At 56.7% G+C, this 25,535-nt stretch overlaps 1 protein-coding gene across 4 annotated transcripts in view; it reads left to right on the top strand.

Moving 5' to 3' along the window:
* The window catches only part of CYTH4 (cytohesin 4), a 35,070-nt gene extending 11,899 nt beyond the window's left edge, over positions 1–23,171 (top strand). The window contains exons 2-13 of one of the 4 annotated variants that reach the window (XR_005196922.1): positions 186–268; positions 1,143–1,207; positions 2,661–2,727; positions 4,233–4,351; positions 5,946–6,026; positions 8,173–8,285; positions 10,781–10,929; positions 16,681–16,792; positions 18,531–18,643; positions 19,039–19,110; positions 19,584–20,986; positions 21,307–23,171. Coding sequence is in view for 2 of the 4 variants with exons in the window: in XM_037731520.1 (XP_037587448.1) it covers positions 186–268; positions 1,143–1,207; positions 2,661–2,727; positions 4,233–4,351; positions 5,946–6,026; positions 8,173–8,285; positions 10,781–10,929; positions 16,681–16,792; positions 18,531–18,643; positions 19,039–19,110; positions 19,584–19,738; positions 21,307–21,379 (1,202 nt within the window). In the remaining 2 variants the exon portion in view is untranslated. The remainder of the gene's footprint in view (positions 1–185; positions 269–1,142; positions 1,208–2,660; positions 2,728–4,232; positions 4,352–5,945; positions 6,027–8,172; positions 8,286–10,780; positions 10,930–16,680; positions 16,793–18,530; positions 18,644–19,038; positions 19,111–19,583; positions 20,987–21,306) is intronic. The other 3 variants (XR_005196923.1, XM_037731520.1, XM_017508931.2) reach the window with 3 other exon arrangements.
* The last annotated feature ends 2,364 nt before the right edge of the window (positions 23,172–25,535 follow it).

Below are 25,535 nucleotides of genomic sequence, written 5' to 3' on the forward strand. Positions count from 1 at the left end.
GGGAGGGGAGGGAGCAGGGCTGCTTTAGAAAGACATTCGGGGAGGCCTCCTGGAGGAGGCAGGCTTCAGTGAGGAGGATAAGTCCTGAGCTTCTGGAGGGAAGGGGGCCCTGAGGTAGCAAGAGCAAGGGGGCATAGCCGGAGCCGGGTGATGGGGAAGCTGCGAAGCTGCTTCTCTCTCTGCAGAGCCCACGGAGCTGAGCAGCGGGGAGGCAGAAGAGTTGCAGAGGATCAAGTGGCACCGGAAGCAGCTCCTGGAGGACATCCAGGTGAGCACACACTCGTGTCCACATGCCCACACACGCCACGTTGCACGTGCCCGCACACTCCTGCACGCTTGCACGCACCCCACCAGCTCCTGACCCAGCCTGGTCAGTGTGGCCACCTCTGGCCCATATCAGCCTTGGCCCCAGCCCCAGGAGCAGCATCTGTGGGCAGGCCATGTCGTCTCTCTGCGCCTCAGCGTCCTCTTCTCTAAAGCCCAGGGGAATTGCAAAGTCCCTGAAACGAGGGCCTCTGCTGCCTATGCGTGGTGTCCCCATGGTACCTGACACACAGCAGGCACTTAGTCCAGGGTGAGCAACAGATCAAATAAAGGGAAGCCAGAGAGAAGCTGGGGCAGAAACTGAGGAGGCAGCAGGGAGCCATGGGAGGGATTTGAGCAGGGGAAGGGCAGGCTCCATACAGTGCTCCAGAAACACACCAGCAGAGGGAGGCAGGCAGCAGGGAGGCGGGCAGGGGGGAGGCGGGCAGGGGGGAGGCAGGCAGGGGGAGGCCAGCTTTTCAGGTAGGCTCAGCTAGAGGTCAGGAGACTTCATGGCTGCTGAGCAGAGAGATGGGAAGGTTGGAAATAGGTTGGGCAAGGGATGGGGGCTTGGGGACTCCCACCCCCCCAAGACAAGCGGAGGCATGGGTGCAGACACAGGTGACAGTTTAACACAGGACTCTGAGATTATGCGACATCCACGGAGGGGACCTGTCAGTGGAGGGTCTCTCAGATTGGGGTCTCAGGGCAGAGGTCAGGGAGAGCGGCCAGGTTTGAGAGTCATGCCCACGGGTGGGAGGGGTCATTGCGGTCTTAAACCCCCAGGGTTCTGGCCTCCACCCCTGATTCTCCCTGTCCTGCCCCCTGCCACCCCACAGAAGCTAAAGGATGAGATCGCAGACGTGTTTGCCCAGATCGACTGCTTCGAGAGTGCGGAGGAGAGGTGAGGGGCCTGGGTGGGACCCCCAGAAACTGCCACGGTTGCTTCCCAGGGATGTCATACGCCTTGAATGAGCACGGGCCACCGCCGGCCCCCGGGCCTGGTGAAATCAGGGATTGGCCCTGATGAAGGAGGTAACAACAACGAGACAGGAACAGGGCGGCCCCAGCCCCAGCCCGGGTCTGGTCGAGTCCCTGCTTCCGGGCTGACCCTCTCTTGAGAGACACTGCGTTCCTCCCCTGCCCGACCCAAAGTCTCTCCTGACCCATCACTGGCCACGTCCATCCTGGGATGGGCGGGGAGGAGGGAAGTTCAGGCCCAAAGGGCAAGGACAAGGAAGCCCAGGGCCCCATCCCACCCCACTACCGCAGACCGGGGCCAGCCACCCGCACCGCCTCTATGGAAAACTCCCACTGTTTTCTGTTTTGTTTTGGTTTTGGTTTTTGGTTTTGTTTTTGTTTTGAGAAGGAGTCTTGCTCTGTCGCCCAGGCTGGAGTGCAGTGGCAGATCTCAGCTCACTGCAACCTCCACCTCCCGGGTTCAAGCGAGTCTCCTGCCTCAGCCTCCTGAATAGCTGGAATTATAGACAAACACCACCACGCCTGGCTAATTTTTGTATTTTTAGTATTTTTAGTAGAGATAGGGTTTCACCATGTTGATCAGGCTGGTCTCGAACTCCTGACCTCATGATCCACACACCTCGGCCTCCCAAAGTGCTGGGATTACAAGTGTGAGCCACCGCACCCAGCCAAAAAAACTCCTACTGTTTTGTGACCTGGAGAACATCCTGTCCCTCTCTGGGTCTCAGTTTCCTCATTTATGGAACAAGAAGGTTAGGGCTGCTACATAGTCCCCTAGGGCCCCAGGGCACTGACTCTGACGTGCGATGTCTTGGGAATTCCCCATCCTGCTCCTGCCAGCCCTTAGGTCTCCACCTGTCCACGCCTGTCCAGCCTTCTCTCCTCCCCTACACACACACGTGCACTCGCACACGTGCACACACACACACAGGTGGCCGTTTCTCCAGCTCCCCTATCCCAGCCACACCATAACAACATAACACACCTACACCTCGCCGGTTAGGTGCTTCAGCCTCTCAACAATGCTGGGAGGCAGGTGGTGGTGTCACCTCCATTTTACAAATGGGGAAACCGAGGCCCGGGGGGGTTGACTCGCCCAAAGCAGCTCAGCTCAGATTCACATCCAGGACCCTGGCTCCAGCACCTGTACACTCAGCCCTTGCTCCCTGTCCCCGTTTTCTTGCACAGGGCCCCTCCACAGGCTGCCCCACGGCAGCTCCGCGGTCCTGAGAGCTGCGGAATGCTTGTGCAGGGCCTGGGGACCCCACTGGGAGGTTCCTAGAGATACGGGCTCCCGAGGAGGCCAACGTCCTTGGGGAGTGGAGAGGGTAATTCAGGGTACTGAGGCATGGAGGCTGACGTCCTCATGTCCACAGCCGGATGGCCCAGAAGGAGAAGGAGCTGTGCATCGGGCGCAAGAAGTTCAACATGGAGCCCGCAAAGGTAGGCGGCTGTGGAGGGCCGGGGCGCAGGGTGCGGGGGCCGCGTGGGAGCACCGTTCCGGTGTCCTCTCCCTCCCTCAGCTGACACAACGACCCCTTTCCAGAGGAGGAAGCTGGGCCCACCAGCTGAGCATCTTATCCAGCACCCCATGGCCAGCTGCGGCTAGGGGCTCTGTCTACTCCGAGGCATAAGCGCCCTGGGGCAGAAGGGAGGAGCCAGGAGCCTGGAGGAGGCCATGATGTCCGCGCACTTGGCCTAGTCCCTTCCCCACTCTGGGCGTCCATTTCCTTCTCCAAGAATGTGGCTTGGGACAGTAAGGCCCTGGGATCCGGGGCTCAGGCTCCAGAAGCATCTTCCAGCCCTGGGCTGGGGGAGAGTCAGTCCTGTGGTCCTGCCACCCACCCCTCTGCTGGCAGGGTCAGCACTCAGGGCCAGGCTACCTCGCTCCCCCACAGCACTCCCAAACCCCCCGGCCTCAGAGCAACGCCAGCCCCACCCCTCACCCCACCAGGTGGCAGCTGGGCATCCTTTCCTGAAAGGATGGAGACAGAAGGAAGCCACAGGCAGACACACCGAAGGGGGGTCAGGGCAGCCAGCAGAGAGTGCCAAGCTGGGGTCCCTGGAAATTTACTGCTCTGGCTTAGGAGGCGCTTGTCCTCATCACAGGCCCGTTCACCTCTCACAGCCACGGACCCTTGGACTCCTGCTCCCATCCACAGGGACCCCCACAGGCCCACACACTCACCGAGCACCCAGGGTGTCCTCTGCACCCTCTGCCTGTCACTCGGCCCTCATGGCCTGTGCCTACCTTCCAGCAGTGGAATACAGAGGAATCTTCCAGTAGAAGCAGAGACCAACCCCTCCAACTCCTAAAACTAGGATGACAAGCCCTGAGCGCCTGGGTGGTGAGGAGAGATGTTTGTGATATTGTCAAATCCGAAAAGCAGCTTTAAACGTGACAGGTGCAGTCCTGTCACATTTTCATGCAGAAAGGGAAGGAGGGTCACCACAATGGAAGCTGTCTACCTCCCAGCGGTAGGGCCCGGGCAGTTTCCTCCCCTTTCAATTGAGCTGTTTTTTTTCTAACTTTTATACAATTGACATAGATGACTTGTGTGAAAGAATGAAACACTATTTTTAAATAATATGAGTTTTAGGGGAACAAAAGAAATGGCTGAATCATTGAATCTTAGAATTACAAATTCCTAGAATCATTGAAGCATACAATCAAAGAATGTCAGACTGGAGGGGACCCTGGGGAGTACCTAGCTTGAACCTGGTTCCCGGCAGGAAGGCTGACTTTCTTGCACGCCCCCAGTGATGGGGAACTCACCACCTCACAAAGGCAGCTCCTGTGAAGGAGGGGGAACAACTTCTAGAACAGACTGTGCCAACATCAGAAAGCCAAGCCCCAGGACTCTGGCCACAGGAGGTTGTTCCTCCCTTCCCCCTTCCAGGCCTGCTTCTGTGCAGCAGCTGCTAACGGGTTCTGCCTACCCCTCCAGGGCATCCGGTATTTCATTGAGCATAAGCTGCTGACGCCCGACATCCAGGACATCGCTCGGTTCCTGTATAAAGGCGAGGGCCTCAACAAGACCGCCATCGGGACCTACTTGGGGGAGAGGTAAGAAGGCGTGGAGCTTTAGGGAGGCAGGAAATGAAGGTGTGCAAGTGTGCACAGGTGTGTGATGTGCAGGGGAGAGAATGGGTTATGTTAGGAAAGGCATCGCCTCTAGGGCTTGAGAGGCTCACGGATCATCCCCTCCAGATTCTGAGTCAAAACCTGACTGCCTTCATTCATTTGGTCATTTATTCAACAAATAAAGGCCGCCTAGGGTCTGCTGTGTTCCAGGCACCACCCTAAGCCCTGGGCGGACACCGGTGAATAAGACAGACAAAGCTCTCGTCCTCAGGAGGTGCACACTTTTAAAAGGAGAGACAGTTCTCAGTATATGCAAAATATCTTAGAAATTAAGCTCTATGGAATACAAATCGAGCAGGGAAGGGAAGTCAGAAATGCTGGGGACCAGCCAGGCGTGGTGGCTCATGCCTGTAATCCCAGCACTTTGGGAGACCAAGGCAGGTGAATCACTTGGGGTCAGAGGTTCAAACCAGTCAGGCCAACATGATGAAACCCCGTCTCTACTAAAAATACAAAAATTAGCTAGTCTCATTACATTACAGGTGGCACGCGCCTGTAGTCCCAGCTACTCGGGAGGCTGAGGCTGGAGAATCGCTTGAACCCAGAAGGTGGAGGTTGCAATGAGGCAAGATTGCACCACTGCACTCCAGCCTGGGCGGTAGAGTGAGACTCCATTGAAAGAAAGAGAGAGAGAGCGAGAGAGAGAAAGAAAGGAAAGAGGGAGGGATGGGGAGGGAGGGAGGGAGGAGAGAAAGAGGGACAGAGGAAAGAAGGGGGGGAGGCTGGAGGCCATAGGCTGGGGGCTGTGATTTAGAGTAGTGTGGACAGAAAGGGTCTCACGGAGAAGGTGACGTTTGACCAAAACGTAAAGGAGGTAAGGGAGCGAGCAGTGCAGACATCTTGGGGAGGAGCAGGCCAGGAGGTGCAAGTGCAAAGGCCCTGGGGCAGAAACAGGCTCAAGAATCTAGACTGGATGGGAGGAGAGAGGGAGGATGTGGGGATCTGTGGGAGGGCTCTGGGCAAAGGACTGGGCTGGTCTGTGGGGTGGGCCAGGGGATAGGGGTGAAGCTGGACCAGGGAGTCAACAGCACTCTCCCCAGCTCCCGAGGACACCTCCCTCCCAGAGAGAGCAGGGATGGAGATGGCGAGAAGGTCACCCTCCTGCTCCAGGAGCTGGGGAGAGGGAGGATACAGGGGAGGCTGGCTTCTCTCCCTCCCCTGTCTCCTTAGATGAGGAAGCTGGGGCTGGGGAGGTCAAGTGGCTTCAGCAAGGTCACCAGTTGGGAAGTTACAGGAAATGAGGCGGGCCTGGACTGAGGCCGGGCCACTGCAGAGCCAGGGCTCCCCTCCCGGGCCAGCCAGCGCTGGTGAGCCGTGAAGGTGTGTGCCTTCGTGGGAGGAAGGGTGTGTCCTCCGGGTGTGATATGGGTGGGACAGGCATGAAGGCACCGGATGGCAGCTGCACCCCAGAGGGACAGATGTCTCTCTGCTCTCCCTCCCCCACCTAATCCCGTCCAGGAGGTGGGTGCCAGCAAGTACCCAAGTGTGTCACACCCTCCCTTCCGGCCCTCCCTAGGGACCCTGTCAACCTGCAGGTCCTCCAGGCCTTTGTGGACTGCCATGAGTTCGCCAACCTCAACCTCGTCCAGGCCCTCAGGTGAGTGGTCCAGGGGCGGGGTCCCGGCCCTCAAGGGTGGCACAGCCCCAGTGGCTGGGGGCGTCACAATCCACACAGCTAACAGCACAAACAAAGGGTCGGGAGCAAAGAGGAGGAGGCAAAGGACAAAAGTGAGTTCATGATGGCGCTGTGTCACAGAGCCGAGGTGGACCGCCTGTGAAAGGACCTAGTGCCCTGCAAATACTGCCTTCTTACTATGCTGGGGCCCTGTCACACCGGATCTCATTATTCTAATCCTTACTACTCTATTACTGTCATTCTACTTTTTGGATTAGTGCATGTTTTTTTGTTTTTTGTTTTTTATTTTATTTTAGTTTTTGAGACCAAGTCTCACTCTGTCACCAGGCCGGAGTGCAATGGCATGATCTCAGCTCACCGCAACTTCCGCCTCCCGGGTTCTAGCGATTCTTCTGCCTCAGCCTCCCAAGTAGCTGGATTACAGGGTTTTGCCATGTTGGCCAGGCTGGTCTTGAACTCCTGACTTTGTGATCTACCCACCTTGGCCTCCCGAAGAGCTGGGATTACAGGCGTGAGGCACTGCGCTTGGCCTAGTGCATGTTTAGTTTATTTCATAAGACTACTTAGTATGTATTCCATTTATTACTCTTATTACTTATTAGTTCCTAATTGGGGTACTGCTGCTACCCATTTTTTTTATTGTTGTTGAGACAGAGTCCCGTTCCGTCACCAGGCTAGAGTGCAGTAGTGTGATCTTGGCTCGTTGCAACCTCCGCCTTCTGGGTTCAAGCGATTCTCCTGCCTCAGTCTCCCATGTAGCTGGGACTACAGGCGCGCACCACCACGCCCAGCTAATTTTTGTATTTTTAGTAGAGATGGGGTTTCACCACATTGGCCAGGATGGTCTCGATCTCTTGACCTCCTGAACTGCCCACTTTGGCCTGGCAGAGTGCTGGGATTACAGGTGTGAGCCGCCGCGCCCGGCCGTTGCTACTCATTTTTACAGCTACAGAGGAAGTACAATCATCAGCTTGAAGCACAAACTCTGGAGTCAAACGACACAGTTCAAATCTCAGCTTTGCTACTCCCCGCCGTGTGACCTTGAGAAAGCCACACACATGCACAAAATACAAAAATCAGCCGGGGGCGGTGGCTGTAATCCCAGCTACTCTGAAGACTGAGACAGGAGAATCGTCTGAACCCAGGAGGTGGAGGTTGCAGTGAGCCAAGATCATACCACTGCACTGTAGTCTGGGCAACAGAGTAAGACTCTGTCTCACAAAAAAATAAACCTCCCTGTGCCTCAGTTTCCTCATCCATAGAATGGGGATAATAATAGTGTCAACTTCATAGGATTGTGAAGATTAAATGAGAAAGTGTTTAGAACTGGTCCACAGTAAGTGCTTAGTAAGTCTTGTTGCTGTTCAGAAACTCATATTCCAAGAAGGGTCATCTGATCTGGGCTTTGGAGGGTGAGTAGGAGTTTACAATACAGAGAAGAAAGAAGCCACTACCATCTAGTGCTCTCTGACTCCCAGCTCTTTAAGGGAGAGGGGTAGGTGACTTGGGAGTCTCCCATCTTCATTCATTCATTCATTCATTCATTCACATATTCATTCATTCATTTACATATTTACTGAGCCATTGCTAGGTGCCCAGGATTGTGTGAAGCCCAGGAGGAGAAGTGAGAGACGCAGGCACAGTTCTCACCCTCAGAAAACTGAGCTTGAAGCTGTGGAAACCGCCAACTTCCAGAGCTAGAGGGAAGTTGAGGTTCCAAGAAAGGGAGGCCTAGCAAGGGGAAACCCCCGCCCCACCCCCTCCTCGACTGGGTCCCACCGCCAGATCCCGGAGCCCAAAGGCCAGGTGCAGGGAGCCACAGAACCCGGGCAGGCAGGCCGGGCTGCAGCCAGCGCTGGGATTCCGATGTACAGAACAGGGCATATGCTCCGTTCTGTGTTCTGTAAGAAAAGGCTTTTATTGGCTACCTCCCGAGTGCTTGGGACTCCCTGGTGCCAGTCCCACTTCCCGGTGAGTCCAGGTGACAGATGCAGATCCTCCCATTTACAGGATCCAGAGAATAAGCCTGGGAGAGTCGGGGCAGCTGGCCTGGGGCCCCTGAGAGACCCGCACCCACTCGCCGCCCATGGCCCCATTTCTCCCCTAGGCAGTTTCTGTGGAGCTTCCGGCTGCCGGGCGAGGCCCAGAAGATAGACCGGATGATGGAGGCCTTTGCTACTCGATACTGCCTCTGCAACCCGGACGTCTTCCAGTCCACAGGTGCCAGGAGGGGAGTGGGACCCTGGGCTCTGGGACCCCTTCAGCACTGCCAGGCATAGATTCCACAGACCCCCTCAGGCTTCCCCTGAGCACCCAGACCCTGGAAGCCTAGACCTCTTCGGTACCCTCACTGAGCACCAACTCCATTGCTGCTGGGTGCTTGTCTGAGAGAGCTGCCTTGAGACACAGTTCTTAGGAGAGGAGGCAGGAGATGATGGCACAGGATGCTAAGGCTAAGGGAGCAGCACTCCTGTCTGAGGGCAGGCGTAGGGGAATCAGCATGTCCAAGATGGCTTTTCAGAGGCAGTGAGTCCAGAATAGGGTTTTGAAGGATGAATAGGAGTTTTCCAGGAGGTTAAGGAGAGAAAGGGCCTTTTTGGCAGGAGTTGCAGTTGGAACAAAGGCCTTGAAGCATGAAACGGCCTGGGCAGCGTGTAGGGGGCAAAAGGGGCCTAGAAGGAGATCCACAAAGGTCAGTCCTCCATACCCCTCTCTCCCAGGGCTAACACAATGCCCATGTGAAGACATCCAGAAGACAGGGTGGTGAGGAACCAGCATAGCCAACTTATCCTGGCCTCTTCTCTGGCTCTAGTTATTATATCAATAACCAACCCTGTATGCAGAGTAATCCCCATGCACTTTTTTTTTTTTTTTTTTTTTCAGACAGAGTGTCTCTCTCTTGCCCAGGCTGGAGTACAATGGCATGATCTCAGCTCACTGCAACCTCTACCTCCCGGGTTCATGCAATTCTCCTGCCTCAGCTTCCCAAGTAGCTGGGATTATAGGCGCCCGCCACCGTGCCTGGCTAAATATTTTGTATTTTTAGTAAAGGCAGGGTTTCGCCGTGTTGGTCAGGCTGGTCTTGAACTCCTGACCTCAGGTGATCCACCCGCCTCGGCCTCCCAAAGTGCTGGGATTACAGGCGTGAGCCACCATGCCCGGCCAAAGTCACTCAATCCTTACCTCAACTGTTTGAGGTCAGTAGTCTCCTCATCCCTCCCTGGTGCATGGGATATAGCTTCAGAGAGATGGAATGACTTGTCGGCCAGGCGCGGTGGCTCACGCCTGTAATCCCAACACTTTGGGAGGCCAAGGTGGGCAGATCACGAGGTCAGTAGTTCAAGACTAGCCTGACCGACATGTTGAAACCCTGTCTCTACAAAAAATACAAACATTAGCCAGGTGTGGTGGCACACACCCGTAATCCCAGTTACTCAGGAGGCTGAGACAGGAGGCTGAGGCTTGAACCCAGGAGGCAGAGGTTACAGTGAGCTGAGATCGTGCCACTGCACTCCAGCCTGGGTGACAGAGTGAGACTCCAGCTCGTAAAAATAAATAAATAAATAAATAAATGAGAAAGAAAAGAAATGACCTGTCCTGAAGCACACCGCCTCCTGGCGGTCCACGGACAAGCCCTCCAGAGCAGTGGCTCTACTCTGAAGTTAGATCTTAATTTGGTGCTTGCTTGTTTATTATCTGTCACAAGTCTAAACGTCCTGTAAGGGCAGGGACCCTATCAGACCGATCATCAATAACTCCGAGGCCCACAGCACAGCGTTTGCACTCAATACATAGTTCTGGTAGGAAAGAAGGCATCTTGAAGACCAGATTTGAATCATTGTCCAATTACTTCTTAATTTTATGATGTTGGGCATATGTAGCTTAACCTCCTGCGCCTCGGTTTCCTCATCTGTAGAATGGGAGTGATAACAGGACCTGCCTCAGAGGATGGGCATGGGGTGTGAGAGCTTAGCACAGGGCAGGCATCAGCCACGCTCGGTGCCACTGCTGTCAGAGGTAGAATCATCGATGTTCTCAAACAGGCAGCTACTTCCAAGATAAGTCTCCGAACGTCAAGGATGGGGAAGCTGAAGGTCAGGGAGGTCAGGTACCTCCCAAGGTCAATCAGACAGTGGGAGATGCAGCTGAAATCAGGGCCAATTACCACAAAAGACCCCACGGTGGCAACCCCCTCCCTCCCCAGCCGTCAGCCCAGCCTCCCTCCTGAGCACGTGAAAGTCTGAATAATGGGAGCAGCGCTGGGGCTCAGGAGCCCCGCAGTGCCTGCCAGATTGCAGAGCAGCACATGGCTCAGCCCTGAACAGTGCTGCCAACAAAGCATTCCCCGAGTTCTGAGAGGCAGAGAACAGAGTGGGCAGGGGGCTGGAAGGGCCCCGCGAACAGGAGGGCTGGTGCCGTGGCTGAGCGAGGAGGGTTGAAGCGGAGGGAAGGGACGGCGGGCCTGGCAGGGGGCCCAGCAGGAGCCACAGCTCCGGGTGGGAAGGGGCTCAGAAAGAGAGACTGCCGTTCCTTTAAGGGGGGTGGGGACCAGCAAGAGTGGGAGGGGTGGGGAGGCTGGGCCTCAAAGGTCAAGCCAGGAGGACAAGGTGGACCCTCAGGGCTTTGCGACAGCAGATTCTGGGCCCTAGAGGGGACCAGGGCAGAGGCAGGCAGAGTGGCCAGGGCCAGGACTGTGACCACTGTCCCCTCCGCAGACACCTGCTACGTGCTGTCCTTCTCCATCATCATGCTCAACACCAGCCTCCACAACCCCAACGTCCGGGACAAGCCGCCTTTCGAGCGCTTTGTGTCCATGAACCGTGGCATCAACAATGGCAGCGACCTGCCGGAGGACCAGCTGCGGGTGAGAGGCACTGCTCACCCAGCCCCGCCCGGGCACCCAGGAGGGCCCGTCCTTAGAGGGATGGCCGGGGAGGGGCTTCTCGGAGATAGACAGCCCCCAGTGGGGACTCGGCTGATACGGCCCACCCAGACTGTGACTGTCTTGAGAGGCACCGTCACAAAGCGGGTTGGTCCTGAAACCCGCCTGTCCAAGAGAGGCCCCATCTTGAGGAGGATGTCCGAGATGGACCACCCAGGAGGTCCACCCAGACTTAAGCCTTTGGGGGACTCTGGGCAGCCGTCATTCACATCTTCCCAAAAGCGTACCTCACACACCCAGGTCTATTTCTGAGAATGGAGATTCTTAGACTCTCAGCGTGTCAGGCCTGAAAACCCTCGGACTGCTCTAAACCCTCTATCCTTTAGAGAGGAGGAAACTGAGGTCTTCAGAGGCCTGAAACACTTGAGCTGGGGAGCCAGGCAGCAGCCAAGCCTCTGGCCTCTCCCTCAAATAGCCTGCACCCCGCCACACCACACCAGCCTCTGCACCCTGCACAGGGCCCCAGGGATGAATCAATTAACCATATATGCTGCCCTGACCAAGTTTGGGGTCTGGTGGGAGGGCCATATACATGTGAATTACAAGCCGTCCTGACTGTGGGGATGGAGCTCTGGAGACACAGATCTGCCGTCTCTGCGGCTGTCTTGCTCTGGAGGCAGGGGGAGGGTGCCATCCTGGAAGACTCCCCAGAGGAGGTGACTTCTGAACTGGGCCTTGAAGGTTACATGGGAGTGTTCCAAGAGAAGTGGGGAAAGGACATTTCATAAAGAAGAAGTGGCCATAACCGAGGTGTGTCCTGGTTGGGAAAGGAGAGGTGTCTTGTGTGGCCAAGGTGTGGCATATGTGGACAGTAGTGGGTGGCAGGGTGGGGCCAGAGGGTCCAGGGCTTCAAATGGCAGCCTCAGGAGTTTGCCTGTTTCCTATGGGCCACAGGGAGCCAGGGGGAATTCATAAGAACAGGAGGGAGAGATTGAGAGCCTGGCTTGGGAAAAATGAATGGACAAGTTCACTTCAAGAATTGGAGACGCCCCAGAGCCCCATGAGCTTCAATCCCCTCCGTGGTCAGAGCCCGGCAAGGAGGAGGGGGGTGCAAACATCACCGTCCCAGCTCAGCACCAACTATACCTCCTACCTCCAAGGTTGGGGTGGAGCCTGGATCTGCAGTGATTCTGGTGCCCCTCGGTGTTTGAGAACTGCCTCACCCTTAACCCACTCCTTGCCCGGTCCCAAGAAAAGAAAGTGCATCACAGAGGAGCCAGTATGTAGCATGAGGTTTTGAGCTAGTTAGAGCTCAGGTCTGCTTCTGTCTTCCCCGTCTGCCTGCTAGGTGACCTTGGGTAATGACTCACTGGAGTTGAAGCCACTGTCCCCTCTGCCAGGAGAGCAGGAATAATAATACCTGTGTCCCAGATCTGCCACCACGGGGAGCAACTGTTTTAAATGTTACTGGCAGAGCCCGTGCCAGGTACATAATACCTGTCTCCTGCTCGGCTCCCCAGCTAAAGTAGGGCCTTGTGGCTTACGTCACTATTAAAAATAATTAATAATGATAAAAAAACCCAGCGCCTAGTAAAATGCCTGAAACATAAAAGGCATTTGAGCATTGGTGACTCATTTCTTGTGGGGTCCTCATGGCGTAAGGCAGGCATGAGTTGTCTGGCAGGGAATGAGTTAATTACCTCCCAGCACTGGTCCTGCCGCTCCCCCAGGAGCTCCGTTATTACCTCCAGCTCCCAGTGAGCCCTCTCCTGCATCTGCCTCCTTAGCTCTTTTTCCCAATTCAAGCCTTTTGTTAATAACAATGCACCACATTTGTATGGAACTTGTAAGTTTCTTCTCACCAGGCTTTGGGGTCTATTATCTCAATTTAGCTTCAAAATCTGCCCGGGAGGTCTAGGAAGGCCTTATTATCCTCTTTGGCAGCCCAGAACAGAGCGCCAGAGTCAAACCCCATCCCTCCCAGCTACCCCACTTTCTGGTTGTGTGACCTTAGGAAAGTGGCTTGACCTCTCCGAGTTCCAGTTCATAGGATTAGTGTAGACGTGTGGCAGTCAGCCAAGTGCTGGTGTGGTTGAGGGGGCTAATCAATCCTGAAGCTTCCCATGTCAAAAAGGAACACACAGGCCGGACATAGTGGCTCATGCCTGTAATCCCAGCACTTTGGGAGGCCAAAGCGGGCAGATCACGAGGTCGGGAGTTTGAGAACATCCTGGTCAACGTGGTGAAACTCCGTCTCTACTAAAATACAAAAACTTAGCCAGGCGTGGTGATGCGCGCCTGTAGTCCCAGCTACTCGGGAGGCTGAGGCAGGGGAATCGCTTGAATCTGGTAGGCAGACCTTGCCGTGGGCTGAGATCGCGCCACTGCACTCCAGCCTGGCGATAGATCAAGACTCCATCTCAAAAAGAACAAAGAAACACACAGGCAGCGTGTGGATTTGGGGATCCTCTCGCCTCCTGCCTGGGCCTCATTTTCCTCGTATGTAAAGCAGGGATTCAGCTTTAAGCACCTTCCGATTGTCAAAGGTCACCACTTGGCAGAAAGATTCTCCAATTTGGACCTGTTAAGCGAGGAGGACATGTAATGCTTTTAAGTGGCCCAATTTTCAAAATGACATTTACAGACATATGACCCAAAGAGAGGTCACCCCAAGGGTACACAGACCTCGAAGATGCCTGGCTGGGAAAGGCTGTGGGGAGGTACACGGTGGCAGTCAGGGACAGGAGGGTTGAGCCGATCTTGCTCTAGGCGTCCAGATGGGTCAGGGGCAGAGTCCACAAGAGGCTCAGGGCGAAGGTGCAGTGTCCGACTCACAGGGATGGGAGGTCAGACCCCAGCTCTGCCCTTATATCTGTGTGACCTTGGACATGAGCCCCAGCTTCCTCCTCTGCAAAGTGGGCTGATGACGCTGGCTTTATACCTTTGCTTTTCTCTTCTCTTTTTTCCTTTTTTTGAAGCAGGGTCTTGTTCTGTTGCCCAGGCTGGAATGTGCAGCGGCACGATCTCTGCTCACTGCAACCTCTGCCTCCTGGGTTCAAGCGATTGTCCTGCCTCAGCCCCTTGTGTAGCTGAGATTACAGGCATCCACCACCACGCCCGGCTAATTTTGTGTGTGTATTTTTAGTAGACAGGGGTTTCTGCATGTTGGTCAGGCTGATCTCCAATTCCCGACCTCAGGTGATCTGCTAGCTTCAGCCTTCCAAAGTGCTGGGATTACAAGCATGAGCCACCATGCCCAGCCTGGTTTCTCTCCTAAACAAGCTCTGCCCAGGTATGGCAGAGATGCCCTGGCTTCCCGAGCTCTCACAGTGCCTCCTCAGCAGTTTCAGCTGAAGTCCCAGGATTAAGGCTTATTGGCTGACTTGGGCCTCCTGGCCCTCCCTGCACTGCGGTTAGCAAGATGAAATGCGCTGATCAGCCAGATGTGAGTCATTCACCCCTTCCTGGAGCCTGGGGCTGGGGACCTGTGGGTGCCAACCCTGCTGAGTGATCTGGACAGAACACAGAGGAGCAGACTCCCCAGAGAAAAACTGAGGGTGTGGGGACGGAGGGACACAGAGCCAGCGGGGCCACTGGAAGGAGGAGGCCCTTGCATTTCTGCCCGTCCACCCCACCAGGAGAAGACAGCTGGGTCCCGGGGTTTGGTGGCAGTGGTGCAGGGCGTTTTCTTGCAGGGGAGGCTGGTGTTTACAGGGGACAGGAAATGTGGGTGAACTCAGCCGTTTTCTTTGCGGGGGCAGAAGGTACAGGCTGATACAGTGACCGCAGAAGCTGCTGGGTCCTCCCCCCACCACTCCTCCGTGGGTTTTGTGGCAGTTGAGACCCCCTGTCCACTCCCCCTGCACAGCTCCTGGGGCCTTCCAAATATTTGTCTGTGCTGACAGCTTTGTTGATGGGGCCTTCCTGCTCCAGGCCCTTGTTCAGCCAGCCAGTGCCAACTGGGAATTCCCAGGGATGCGTGTAGGGGCTCCCCAGAGAGAAACTGGGGCCTGCTCTTCCTCACCCCCACAGCCCCACAGCCAGACTGAGACCAGGGAAGCCACCCACCCCTGACTCTGGGCCCCTGAGTTCTTGAGGTCAGAAAGGATCTTAAAGAACCAGACAGCCCCATTTCTAAAACTTTGAGAGAATCAAACTCATGAGAATTTTCATTTAAAATCTCGAAGAAAGCATCTGAGCAGAAACACATCTGAGCAGCAAGCAGCACACACATACACAGCGAAAGGAAATGATTTCGTCCGCGGAGACAGCACTGCGTTTGCCTTTAGTAAGCAGAAATATACACAGTTTAGAATGGTTCTCCAAACACTTGGAAATCTTGGCAGGTTGCTCACAGAACACAATGTCTCATGGCAGGAGATTCAAAGCACACAGGGGTGATCTGGCGCCAGTGGCCACACCTTGCCCACAGGGAACTTCCAGACCTGGCTTACTTACCTCCAGGGACAAAGAGCTCATCACCCTACAAAGCTGCTCTCCCACATTTCACCAGCTCTTACTGCCAGAAAGGCTTCCGTGGAGAACTGCAGTCTGCTTTTTGGGAGCTCCCCAGGCCCCACCCCGACCCATCCAGAACAGGCCTGTTTAGGAGAGGGGCTTTTGAGAGTCGCAGCCAGTGTCCCACCCTGGGCTCTCCCTCAGCTGGGCCCCTCAACACAAAGTGGCCAGTCCTCCTCCCTGGGGCCCCTCAATCCAAGGTGTACCTTGTAGTCTCTGCTGCTGCACCTAAGCAGGAGAGGACCCTCCTCCCATAACCTTTGCCAAGGGTGCTATGTCCCAGAGACAGAGAATATGTGTGTATTTGTGTGTCTGTGTCTGTAAGCATGCATGTGTGTGTGAGCATGCATATAAACATATGCATGTATATTGTATTTGCATTACGTATGAGTGCATGTATGTGTGTAAGCATGCATGTGTGAGGGTGCATGTATAAGTGCATGTATTTGTGTGAGCATGAAGGCATGTGTGTACATGTATATGTGATCCCGCATGTATATAAGTGTGCATGTGTGTGAGTGTGCATGTGTGTGCACAAGCATGTGTGTGACCATGTGTGCATATATGTGAGTGTGTGTGCATGTGTAAGTAATATGTGTGAGCATGCATGTGTGTGACTATAGGTGTGAGCATGCATGTGTGCATGTATGTGTTAGTGCATGTATATGTGTGCCTGTGTTCATGTATGTGTGTGAACATGTATGTGCATATATGCGTGAGTGCATGCATGTGTACATGTTTGCGCATGCATGTGTGTAGGTGTGAGCATGCATGCATGTGCATGTATGAGTGCATGTATATGTGTGCATGTGTATGAGTGTGCATGCATGTGTGAGTATGTGTGTAAGTATGTACACATGTGAGTGCATGCATGTGTGTTAGTGTGCAGGTATATAAGTGTGCATGTATGTGTGAATGTGTGCATGTGTGTGTGTGAGCATGCATGTTGGTATATGTGTGTGTTTGAGGGGCTGACCCCTGCTCCCTCTGCCCTACAGTAGCACAGAGGGAAGCAGGACGGGGGTGGCGGGTGGCAGAGCCAGGCCCAGGCTCAAGGGAGGGAACCAGGGACCATGAGAAGCTAACAGGTGAGGAAAGAGTGCGCCTGCCAGTGAGCGACCTGCTCAAGGCCACACAGGCCAGGCCAGGCCAGGCCCAGGCCTTGGACGCGGGTGGACTCACAACCAGGTCTTTCCCTCCCTTCTCTTGGGGCAGAACCTCTTCGACAGCATCAAGAGCGAGCCCTTCTCCATTCCCGAGGACGACGGCAATGACCTCACTCACACCTTCTTCAACCCAGACCGGGAGGGCTGGCTGCTCAAGCTGGGTAAGAGGCCGACAGACGCACGTCGTCACATGTACACTCACGCATGCGCGGGCACACGTCATATGTACACTCACACACATGCGGGCACATGTCATTGCAGGCACTCATGCACGCGCGGGCACACGTCATATGCACACTCATGCACACGCGGGCACACATCATATGCACACTCATGCACACGCGGGCACACGTCATATGCACACTCATGCACACACAGGCATACGTCGCCTCATGCGCACACAGGCACAGGGCTGACACGAGGCTTGCATGCAGCCTGGGAGAGGGAGTTGGACAGCCCCAGGTCTCCTGCCCCCGGGGCAGTTGTCTACCTCCCCCATCCATCCGTGTGTCCTGAGAATGAAGGGGCCAGAGGAGGGGGGCTGAGCTGTAAGCGGGGCGGGAGGCAGACAGATTCATTGACAAACGCTTCAGCGGTGGTTCTGTTTCTCTCTCCTCGGAGGAATGGGGTTCACAGTGGCCCCTCTTCATATGTGGTTATGAGGATTACCATTGGTTCCGAGCCCACTGAGCTCAGGCAAGGTGCTGTCCTGCCCACAGCCCAACAGTGAAGTCAGGGATCTGCCTGAGGCCACACAGCCAGCCAGGGGCAGATTTGACGGAGCAGAGGGTTAGGTGTCCCTAAAGGAGGGGAGGAAGGGTGACAGGAAGTGGTTTAGGGGAAGCTGCCTTCAAGCTGACTGGAGGCAGGGAGGGCCTGCACCCTGCAGGGAGCAGCTGGGGTGGGTGGCTGCAGTCCAGCCGGGGAACCCCAGTGCCCAGCCATCTGCCCCTGCCTCCCACACACACTCCCGGAAGCCTCTCCAGCAGGGACAGCCCAGGCGGGGCCAGCGGGGACAGATGCCTCATCTTGAAGCAGGGGTCTCAGCCTGGCTCGCCTCCAGCAACACTGAGCTCCAGCACCTCCTGTCCACCCAGCCCGTGCCAGTCCTGCCCAATGCCCCTGGAGCCCCCAAGCCCTCCGACTCTCCACACCACACCCCAGTCCATCCTCCTCCAGAGGCTCAGCCTCCTGTCCTGCCCCAGCCACGTACCGTTGTCCACCCCTGAGAAGCTCTAAGTCACAAATCCCAACTTGGATGGGAGAGGGGGCCTCAGAGTCACACAGCCCTTAAACCCCAGCTCCTCCACCCAAGTGCTGATGGTCAGGGTTTCAGCCTCTGTAGCGTAAGATGGGGATAATGATCCCTGGGAGGGTTAAATGTGCAGCAAAATGGCCAAGAGTTGGGCTCCAGAACTAGGACACCGGGGTTCGAATCCCAGCTCTGCTGCTGGACCACGGGCAGAGGATTTTAACCTCTCCATGACTCAGTTTCCCCATCTGTAAAATGGGGTTCACGATGGTCCCCTCCTCATATGTGGTTATGAAGATGAATAATATTTTTGAAAACCTCTAGCACAGTGTCTGGCAAGTGAAGGATGAATTGCTCAGCACAGTGCCAGGCAGGGAGCAGGCTAAGGAATGAAGCAATCGGTGATGATAACCAGAGAGAGCAGGGGGTGGCCATTCCTAGGACCATACCTAGGACCTGATCGCAGAGGTGACCTGAGCACCAGCTCAAGCAGCTCCAGGGAAGCCCCGGGGGTGACGGGAGCCACTACGGTTCTTGTTTGAGAAACGGATAGATGTGGGGGGAGGGGTGGTGGGGGAGGGGTGGCGGATGAGGGTCAGGGCACTCAGCTGGGGGTCCAGGGGAGAGCCTCTGTGTCCCTGGCCCAGGAGGACTGATCTGCTTGCTGCACTGGCCTCCCACAGGGGGCCGCGTGAAGACGTGGAAACGGCGCTGGTTCATCCTGACCGACAACTGCCTCTACTACTTCGAGTTCACCACGGTGAGCAGGGTCCCCTGGGCCTTCCCCGCCCCCGCCTCTCCCCGCACAACCCCCTTCCCAACTCCCACTGAGCAGACGAATAACACAGCTTTGGATCGTTTGAGATCATTCGGTTCCCATCCATGCCCATTTTACAGATGGGAAAAACTGAGGTACAAAGGGGAGAGGCCGGGCCAAGGTTGTAGGCAGAGCCCAGGCTCAAAGCTGAGCCTCCTAACTTCTGGCCAGAGTTCTTCACATGCCGCTCCTACCTTCCACCCCCCTGGCTGGACAGTCTTGGAAGATGAGCATGCTCTTCTTTGGGTTTGGGGAACCCCACACGTTTACGCCCAGACTTGGGCCTCAAGGTCTGCTTCCTGACCCTGACTCTGACTTTCCTTCCCCTCTCCCTGTAGGACAAGGAGCCACGGGGAATCATACCCCTTGAGAACCTCTCCGTGCAGAAGGTGGACGACCCCAAGAAGCCAGTAGGTGTCCAGGTGGGGGGTCCCCAAGGCTGAAGCCACTGGAGAATCTCCTAAACTGGGTGTGGGGAGAGGGCCTGAGGTTGTGCCCCTTCCACCTTCCATGGAGCTCAGGGCTGCCCTTCTCTGCCTCCTGGAGCCATGGACAGTGGGAAAAGGTCAATGTCGGTCCAAGGGCGTGGTTGTCCTCAGTTGTCCCATAGACCCCGACTGGCTGGATGACCCTGAGGAAGCCCTGCTCTGCTCAGAACCTCAGCTAGCCCATGTGTCACATGGGGACTTCAGGGAGGATGGTGGATTAAGGAGCCTGGCACAGAGAGCGTGCACAGTGTGGGGGGAGCAGTTCCTGCCCCTTCGCCTGTCATGGGGTGGGGCTGCCGCGTGGGGCAGGGACACCAGCGTCTGGGCGTCTCTGAGCCTCCTGGAGAGCCCCCCCAGCCTCCCTCTCACCCCACCCCGCCTGGCCACCTCCCCAGTTCTGCCTTGAGCTCTACAACCCCAGCTGCCGAGGCCAGAAAATCAAGGCCTGCAAGACTGACGGCGACGGCAGGGTGGTGGAAGGCAAACACGAGTCCTACCGCATCTCAGCCGCCAGTGCCGAGGAGCGCGACCAGTGGATTGAGGCCATCCGGTAAGGGGTGTCCACCTCCGGGGACGGCTGCCCGTCGCCTTCCAGAAGGCCCTGCTGCTTTGAGGTCTTGCTTCCTTGTGTGTAAAGGGGGCTAACTCCAGCCTCTCCCTCCTGTCTCCGGCCTGCTAATCCCTTCCACCTGTATTCCATAGGCACCTCCTGTGTGCGCGCCAGGCCAGGCCCCAGGACACAGGGAAGGGAGAGGCCCAGTGGCGGGGGTTGGTGGGAGAATAGAGCACAGAGTTGCGCATAAAGCTCTTGCCCCGCCCTTGCCTGGGAACTGCTCTTGTTGGCATCAGGGTCCGAAGTAGCCTGGGAAGGACCTGGTAGGGGTGGAGGAAAGGGCTTTCAAGCTAAACTTCCAGGTAAAAGTACCGGTGTGGGCAATCAGCAGACGCCCACCTGCACCGCATCCCAGAGTCCAGGTGAGGCTGGGCAGTGCGGGAGCCGGAACTGCTGAGCATGGCAAGGCCACAGCCACTGTGGTAAAGAGCTTCCGTTTCTCCTGGGGCACTGGGGAGCCACAGACTGATAAATAGCGAGGGTGGCTAGGTGAGGAAGGCCAAAGTGTAGGGTCTGGTTCTGTGGTGCCACTGACAGGAGAGACACAAGGAAGACGCACCTGGTAAAGGGCGAGATGGCGAACCTGCTCAGGGCTTGACTCTGAGCCAGCCCAAGACATTGGCGAGGAGAGGTCTGGTGGCAGAGGAAGGCAGGGCGGGTTGCTGGGCAGAGACTTGCAAGGTCTTTTCACCGGGGCCTTGCAGCGGAGCAGCCTGTGAGGCTGCCAGGCAGCACTGTTCTCACCTCCGTCTTACAGATGAGGAAACGGAGGCCCAGAGAGGGGAGGGACCTGCCCAGGGCCACAGAGCAAGGGACAGAGCAGAGTCCAACAGGCAGGTCTGCTGGCTTCTCCGCAAGCTCTTCCCATCACCTTCCGAAGGTCTCCAGCAGGAGCCTGGAGAGGGGTCCAGAGACATTTGGGCGCAGAATTCCCAGGGCTCTCAGCTCCTGACCGGAGCCCTCACCCTCTCTGGCCCTGCCCATGGGACACTGGGCTAAGCTAGCAAGGCTGGACTGACCCTGGCACAGCCCTGGCTGGGGCCATCTGTTTTTTTTGTTTTTGAGTTGCAGTCTCACTGTGTCACCAGGCTGGAGTGAGTGGCTCGGTCTCAGCTCACTGCAGCCTCCGCCTCCCAGGTTGAAGTGATTCTCCTGCCTCAGCCTCCCGAGTTGCTGGGAGTACAGGTACCCGCCACCACACCAGGCTAATTTTTTGGATTTTTAATAGAGGCAGGGTTTCACCACATTGGCCAGGCTGGTCTTGAACTCCTAACCTTGTGATTTGCCCGCATGGGTGCAGTGACTCACGCCTGTAATCCCAAAATGCTGGGATTACAGACGTGAGCCACCGCACCTGGCCTGTTGGGGCCATCTGGCCTTTCCGCTGCTGCAGAGCAGGCTGACACAGCCCTGGGAGTCTCCTGCCTCTCATAGGAGCCCTGGAAGACCAGACTCCCTTGATGGCCAGTCCAGCCCTGAAATCTCTCCTCTCACTCTCCCTCCAGAGCCAGCATCACCCGCGTCCCCTTCTATGACCTGGTCTCCACTCGGAAGAAGAAGATCGCCAGCCAGCAGTGAGATTCCTGGAGGCAGCCCTGGGGCGGTCATCCCGGGAGCCCCACCCCCCACCCCATGCACCCTTTTGGGCCGCAGACATCACTGCGCCCCCCCGCCCCCCATTACCTCGAGCTGACTCTTGATGGGAAAGCAGAGGTCAGGAGGGTGGGTGGTGGGTACAGTGGGCTCAGAGTCCAGCAATGAGGTCCCCTGGCCTGGGCACCCAGCTGCAGGCCCCTGCCCTATGTGCACTACAGGAAGGGGTGAGGAGGGCAGCCAGAGGAAACCGGCCCAGAGCGCAGCATCCCTTCTTCTCTCTGGGCCCCAGTGCCCTCAGCTCTGAAGGAGCGCTTTGCGCTTTGAGATGCTGTCAGCCCTCAAAGCAGGAGGGGCTGTGGGGTCCCTGCGTGCTGCTTCTCCTTGGCAAGGCTCTTCCTTCGGCTCAAGTTCTCTCTGCCAGCCCCTCCTCTGTCCTCAGGTTGGGCTTGACCCTCCCTGCCTGAGCAGAGCTCAGCGCACACGGCTCAGACCCACAGATAGGACCGGGGACAGAACCCCAGGACCTGCCCTAGGAGCCCAGACTCCGCGGGCTCAGTCCCAGCTCCGTCTCTGACTCGCTGTGTGCCCTCTGCCAAGTCATGCCCACTCTCTAGTTCTTGCAAAACTGCAGTGTTGGGACTGGAAACGTCTCGGGCCCTGCCAGCCCTGTGCCCAGCTTCCGGCTGGAGATGGCAGCGCTTGTTTACAGAGCCAGGCAGACTCTGGATTCAAGGTTGAGGGCGATAGAAGAGCACTGTGGACTCCACCTTCCAGGATGCCCATTTTGGGGAGAGGAGCAGGAGGGACCCTCAAGAAAATGATGGAGAGCATCCCGGACAGATGGGATTCAAGCAAGATGGGTGCTCCATCCAAGAAGCCAAGAAGAGAGAGTCTTGCACACTGTGGTTACCAGGAGGGCTGCCTGGAGGCAGTGGCTGAGCCAGCAAGTAACACAGAGCCCATGCTTGGAGAGGCAGAGTCTTGGCCAGGGCTTCCCTGCGAGACAGCTGACCAACAGCCCCATGGTGATGAGGGGCAGCCTGCAGGTCCCAGCATCTCGGGACCCTCTGCAGCAGTATCATCAGAGTAGAGCCGACTCCCAGTACCCAGGCAGCCAGCTGTGTCTCCAGGGAGCCCTGGCCCAGAGGAGGAGTCCTCTAACAGGAAGCACTTCTCGCCCCTTCACACAGGCCTGGGGGAGCCCCTGGAGGGAAATTCCTTGGCAGGGGAGCAGGAAATGTGGCTGCCCCACTGCCAGCCTGAGTCAGCGAGGAAGCAGGTGGATTCCCCGGAGGAACCGAAGCTCACCAGGCACCCCGCCCCATCCCCACCCACCCCCAAATGTGCACACCTTCCTCAGGCTCAGGATGGAGTAGCAGCCTCATGAGGTGGTGAGACTCCTGTCTCCGGAGGTGTGCAAGCACCCGGTAGTGACATTGTACCAGACAAGGTCTGGGTTGGGCATCTACAGGACGAGACTTTGCAGGACAGTTGAGGACATCCACAGATCCTTGTCAGCCTATGAACTAAGCCCCGCCTCTGTCACCTCATTGGCTCATGAAAGAGCAGCTGGGCTGGTGGAAGGAGCACTGGGCTGGGGTCAGGGGTCAGAGACTCTGTCCTGCCCCTGTACACACCAGCTACTCCCTTAGTCTGCTCCAGTCTCCTTGCTGGTCCTCAGCTTCCTCCAGCATGGAGGGGATGGATTTTCTGGGCATAAGTGGTGGTTCTAGGAGTCACTCCGAAAAGAGAATAAAACTCATGATCCAACTCATGAGTGGGCTCTGTCCTCTCTGTGACTGCGGCTGCCACCTTGACCCCGCCTGGGCCTTCCACCTCTGTCCCTGTCCCCTCGGAGGGCAGGAGGGCCAGGCAGGGAAGCTGGTCACTCAGAAGGCCCCGGTACCCCATCCCTGGGATGCTGGCTGCCACGTTGCACAAGAGCCATCCCCAGAGGCTAGACAGCCAGTGGGGCTTCTGCAGAGCTGAGGCAGGCGAGTTGGCTCTGGCAAACCCAGGGAAAGGAAAAGAACTTTCCAGCAGGCAGTGCTGCCTAAAGATAGGAAGAGCCGCTGCCGGCCAGGCACAGTGGCTCACACCTGTGATCCCAGCACTTTGAGAGGCTGAGGCAGGTGGATCAGTTGAGGTCAGGAGGTCAAGACAAGCCTGGCCAACATGGTGAAACCGTCTTTACTAAAAATACAAAAATTAGCTGGTGTGGTATTGGGCACCTGTAATCCCCACTACTCTGGAGGCTGAGGCAGGAGAATTGCTTGAACCTGGGAGGCGGAGGTTACAGTGAGCCGAGATGGCGCCACTGCACTCCAGCCTGGGTGACAGAGCGAGACTCCGTCTCCAAAGATAAAAAAGAGCCAGGCACAATGGCCCCCGCCTATAATCCCGCACTTTGGGAGGCTAAGGTGGGCTGACTCCGGAGTCAGGAGTTTGATATCAGGCTGGCCGACCTGGGGAGATCCGTCTCTACTAAAAACACCAAAACTTAGGCATGGCGGCGCATGCCTGTAATCCCAGCTACTGGCTGGGCAGGAGGCAGAGACTGCAGTGAGCCGAGATCCTGCACTCCAGCCTGGGCAACAGAGTGAGACGAAAGAGAGAGAGAGAAAGAGAGAAAGAGAAAGAAAAAAAAAGAAAGGAGGGAGAGAGGAAGGGAAGGGGGAAAGGGCAGAAAAAAGCCGCCGTGGGAGGTGAGGAGGAAGTCCCTTGTTGCTGGAGTGCAGGCACTGCTGCTCCAAGGAGCATGTGGCGGGTAATGGAGGAGCTTGAATCTGATAACCCACAAACATTTATTGAGCACCAGCGATGTTCCAGGCACTGCCCCAGGCACTCGTACAACAAGGCAGTCCCTGCCTGCACGGGGCCCACATTCCTGCAGTCCTGAACACATGCTGTTCCAGAGGTGGCAGAGCAGGCAGTGGAGGGCTGGGCTGGGCAGAGGGGAGGCTTCCGTGAGGAGGGTGCTTGCGCGTTGGCGGCCAGGCCAGACACAGGACACACACCTGCTGATGCAGTGAGCTCACGTCATGTCTGCCCCGCACCAGACCGTGAGCTCCTTGTGGGCCAGACTGTACACCTGCTCAGTGCCCGGCACACAGTAGGTGCATAATAACTGCTGGTTCACCTGAAGTTAACTGATAAAGGGCCCTCAGCATCCGCAGGTGCAAATGTCCGGAGGCCTCAAGAACTATGAGAATGTTGATGCCTCCAGAGGAGGCAGGATACCTGGAGCGGCCATGTCACAAGCCAGGAGCTTGGGGCTTTGGGCTCTGACTCACTGACCCCCCTCAGCCTTCCCAGGGCATCTCTGCTCGCCTTCCTGCCATTCTGCAGCTCCTCGCTCTGGACAGCAGGGGGCTCCCATCACACGTGGATAAGAGGTTTCAACGCTGCAGCCAGCCGGGGCCCAGGGCTGACCGGCTCTCCCTTGCAGGGACAGGCTCTCTGTCCAGAGTAGAGTCCTGGCTTGGACCTCCTAAAGGGAGAGGCACCTGGTCGACCACGGCCCGAGGGCTGGAGCAGCCCAGGGGACACCCATAGACACAAACAAGCATGGGCCTTCCCGCCACGGGTGCTGGGCACAGTCACCCCTGCTGAGGCTGGCATCGGGCCCGGCGCTGGGAGACTCGCACACTCTTGCTTTCTGGCTGTAGGGCCCAAACGAGTTGCTTACCCTCTCTGGATGGGACTTTCCTCCCTGAGGGGTTGGGCCAGGTGAGTTCCATGATGCAAACCTTAAGGGGACTTCCGGAGCAAGGGGGGTCTCAAGGGTCTCAGGCACACGGACAGCACAGCTCCTGCCCCAGGAGGGAGGCAGGGGAGGAAGATGAGCAGGTGCCACAAACGCCATTACTGTGAGAGGGCATGGGGTGGGGGAGGGACAGCGGCAAGGGCCACCCAGACGGCTGCAGTGAAGCTCACCTCTCCCCTGTGGCTTATGCAGCTTTCCTAAGCTCTCTGGGCCTCATGTTTCTAATCTATAAAATGGAAATAATTAAATATATGTAAAATGCGCCGGGCGCAGTGGCTCACGCCTGTAATCCCAGCACCCGGGGAAATCAAGGCGGGTGGATCACAAGGTCAGGAGTTCGAGACCAGCCTGGCCAAAATGGTGAAACCCCGT

Source organism: Cebus imitator, unplaced genomic scaffold (assembly GCF_001604975.1).
Source record: "Cebus imitator isolate Cc_AM_T3 unplaced genomic scaffold, Cebus_imitator-1.0 Scaffold404, whole genome shotgun sequence".
NCBI classification, from domain to species: domain Eukaryota; kingdom Metazoa; phylum Chordata; class Mammalia; order Primates; family Cebidae; genus Cebus; species Cebus imitator.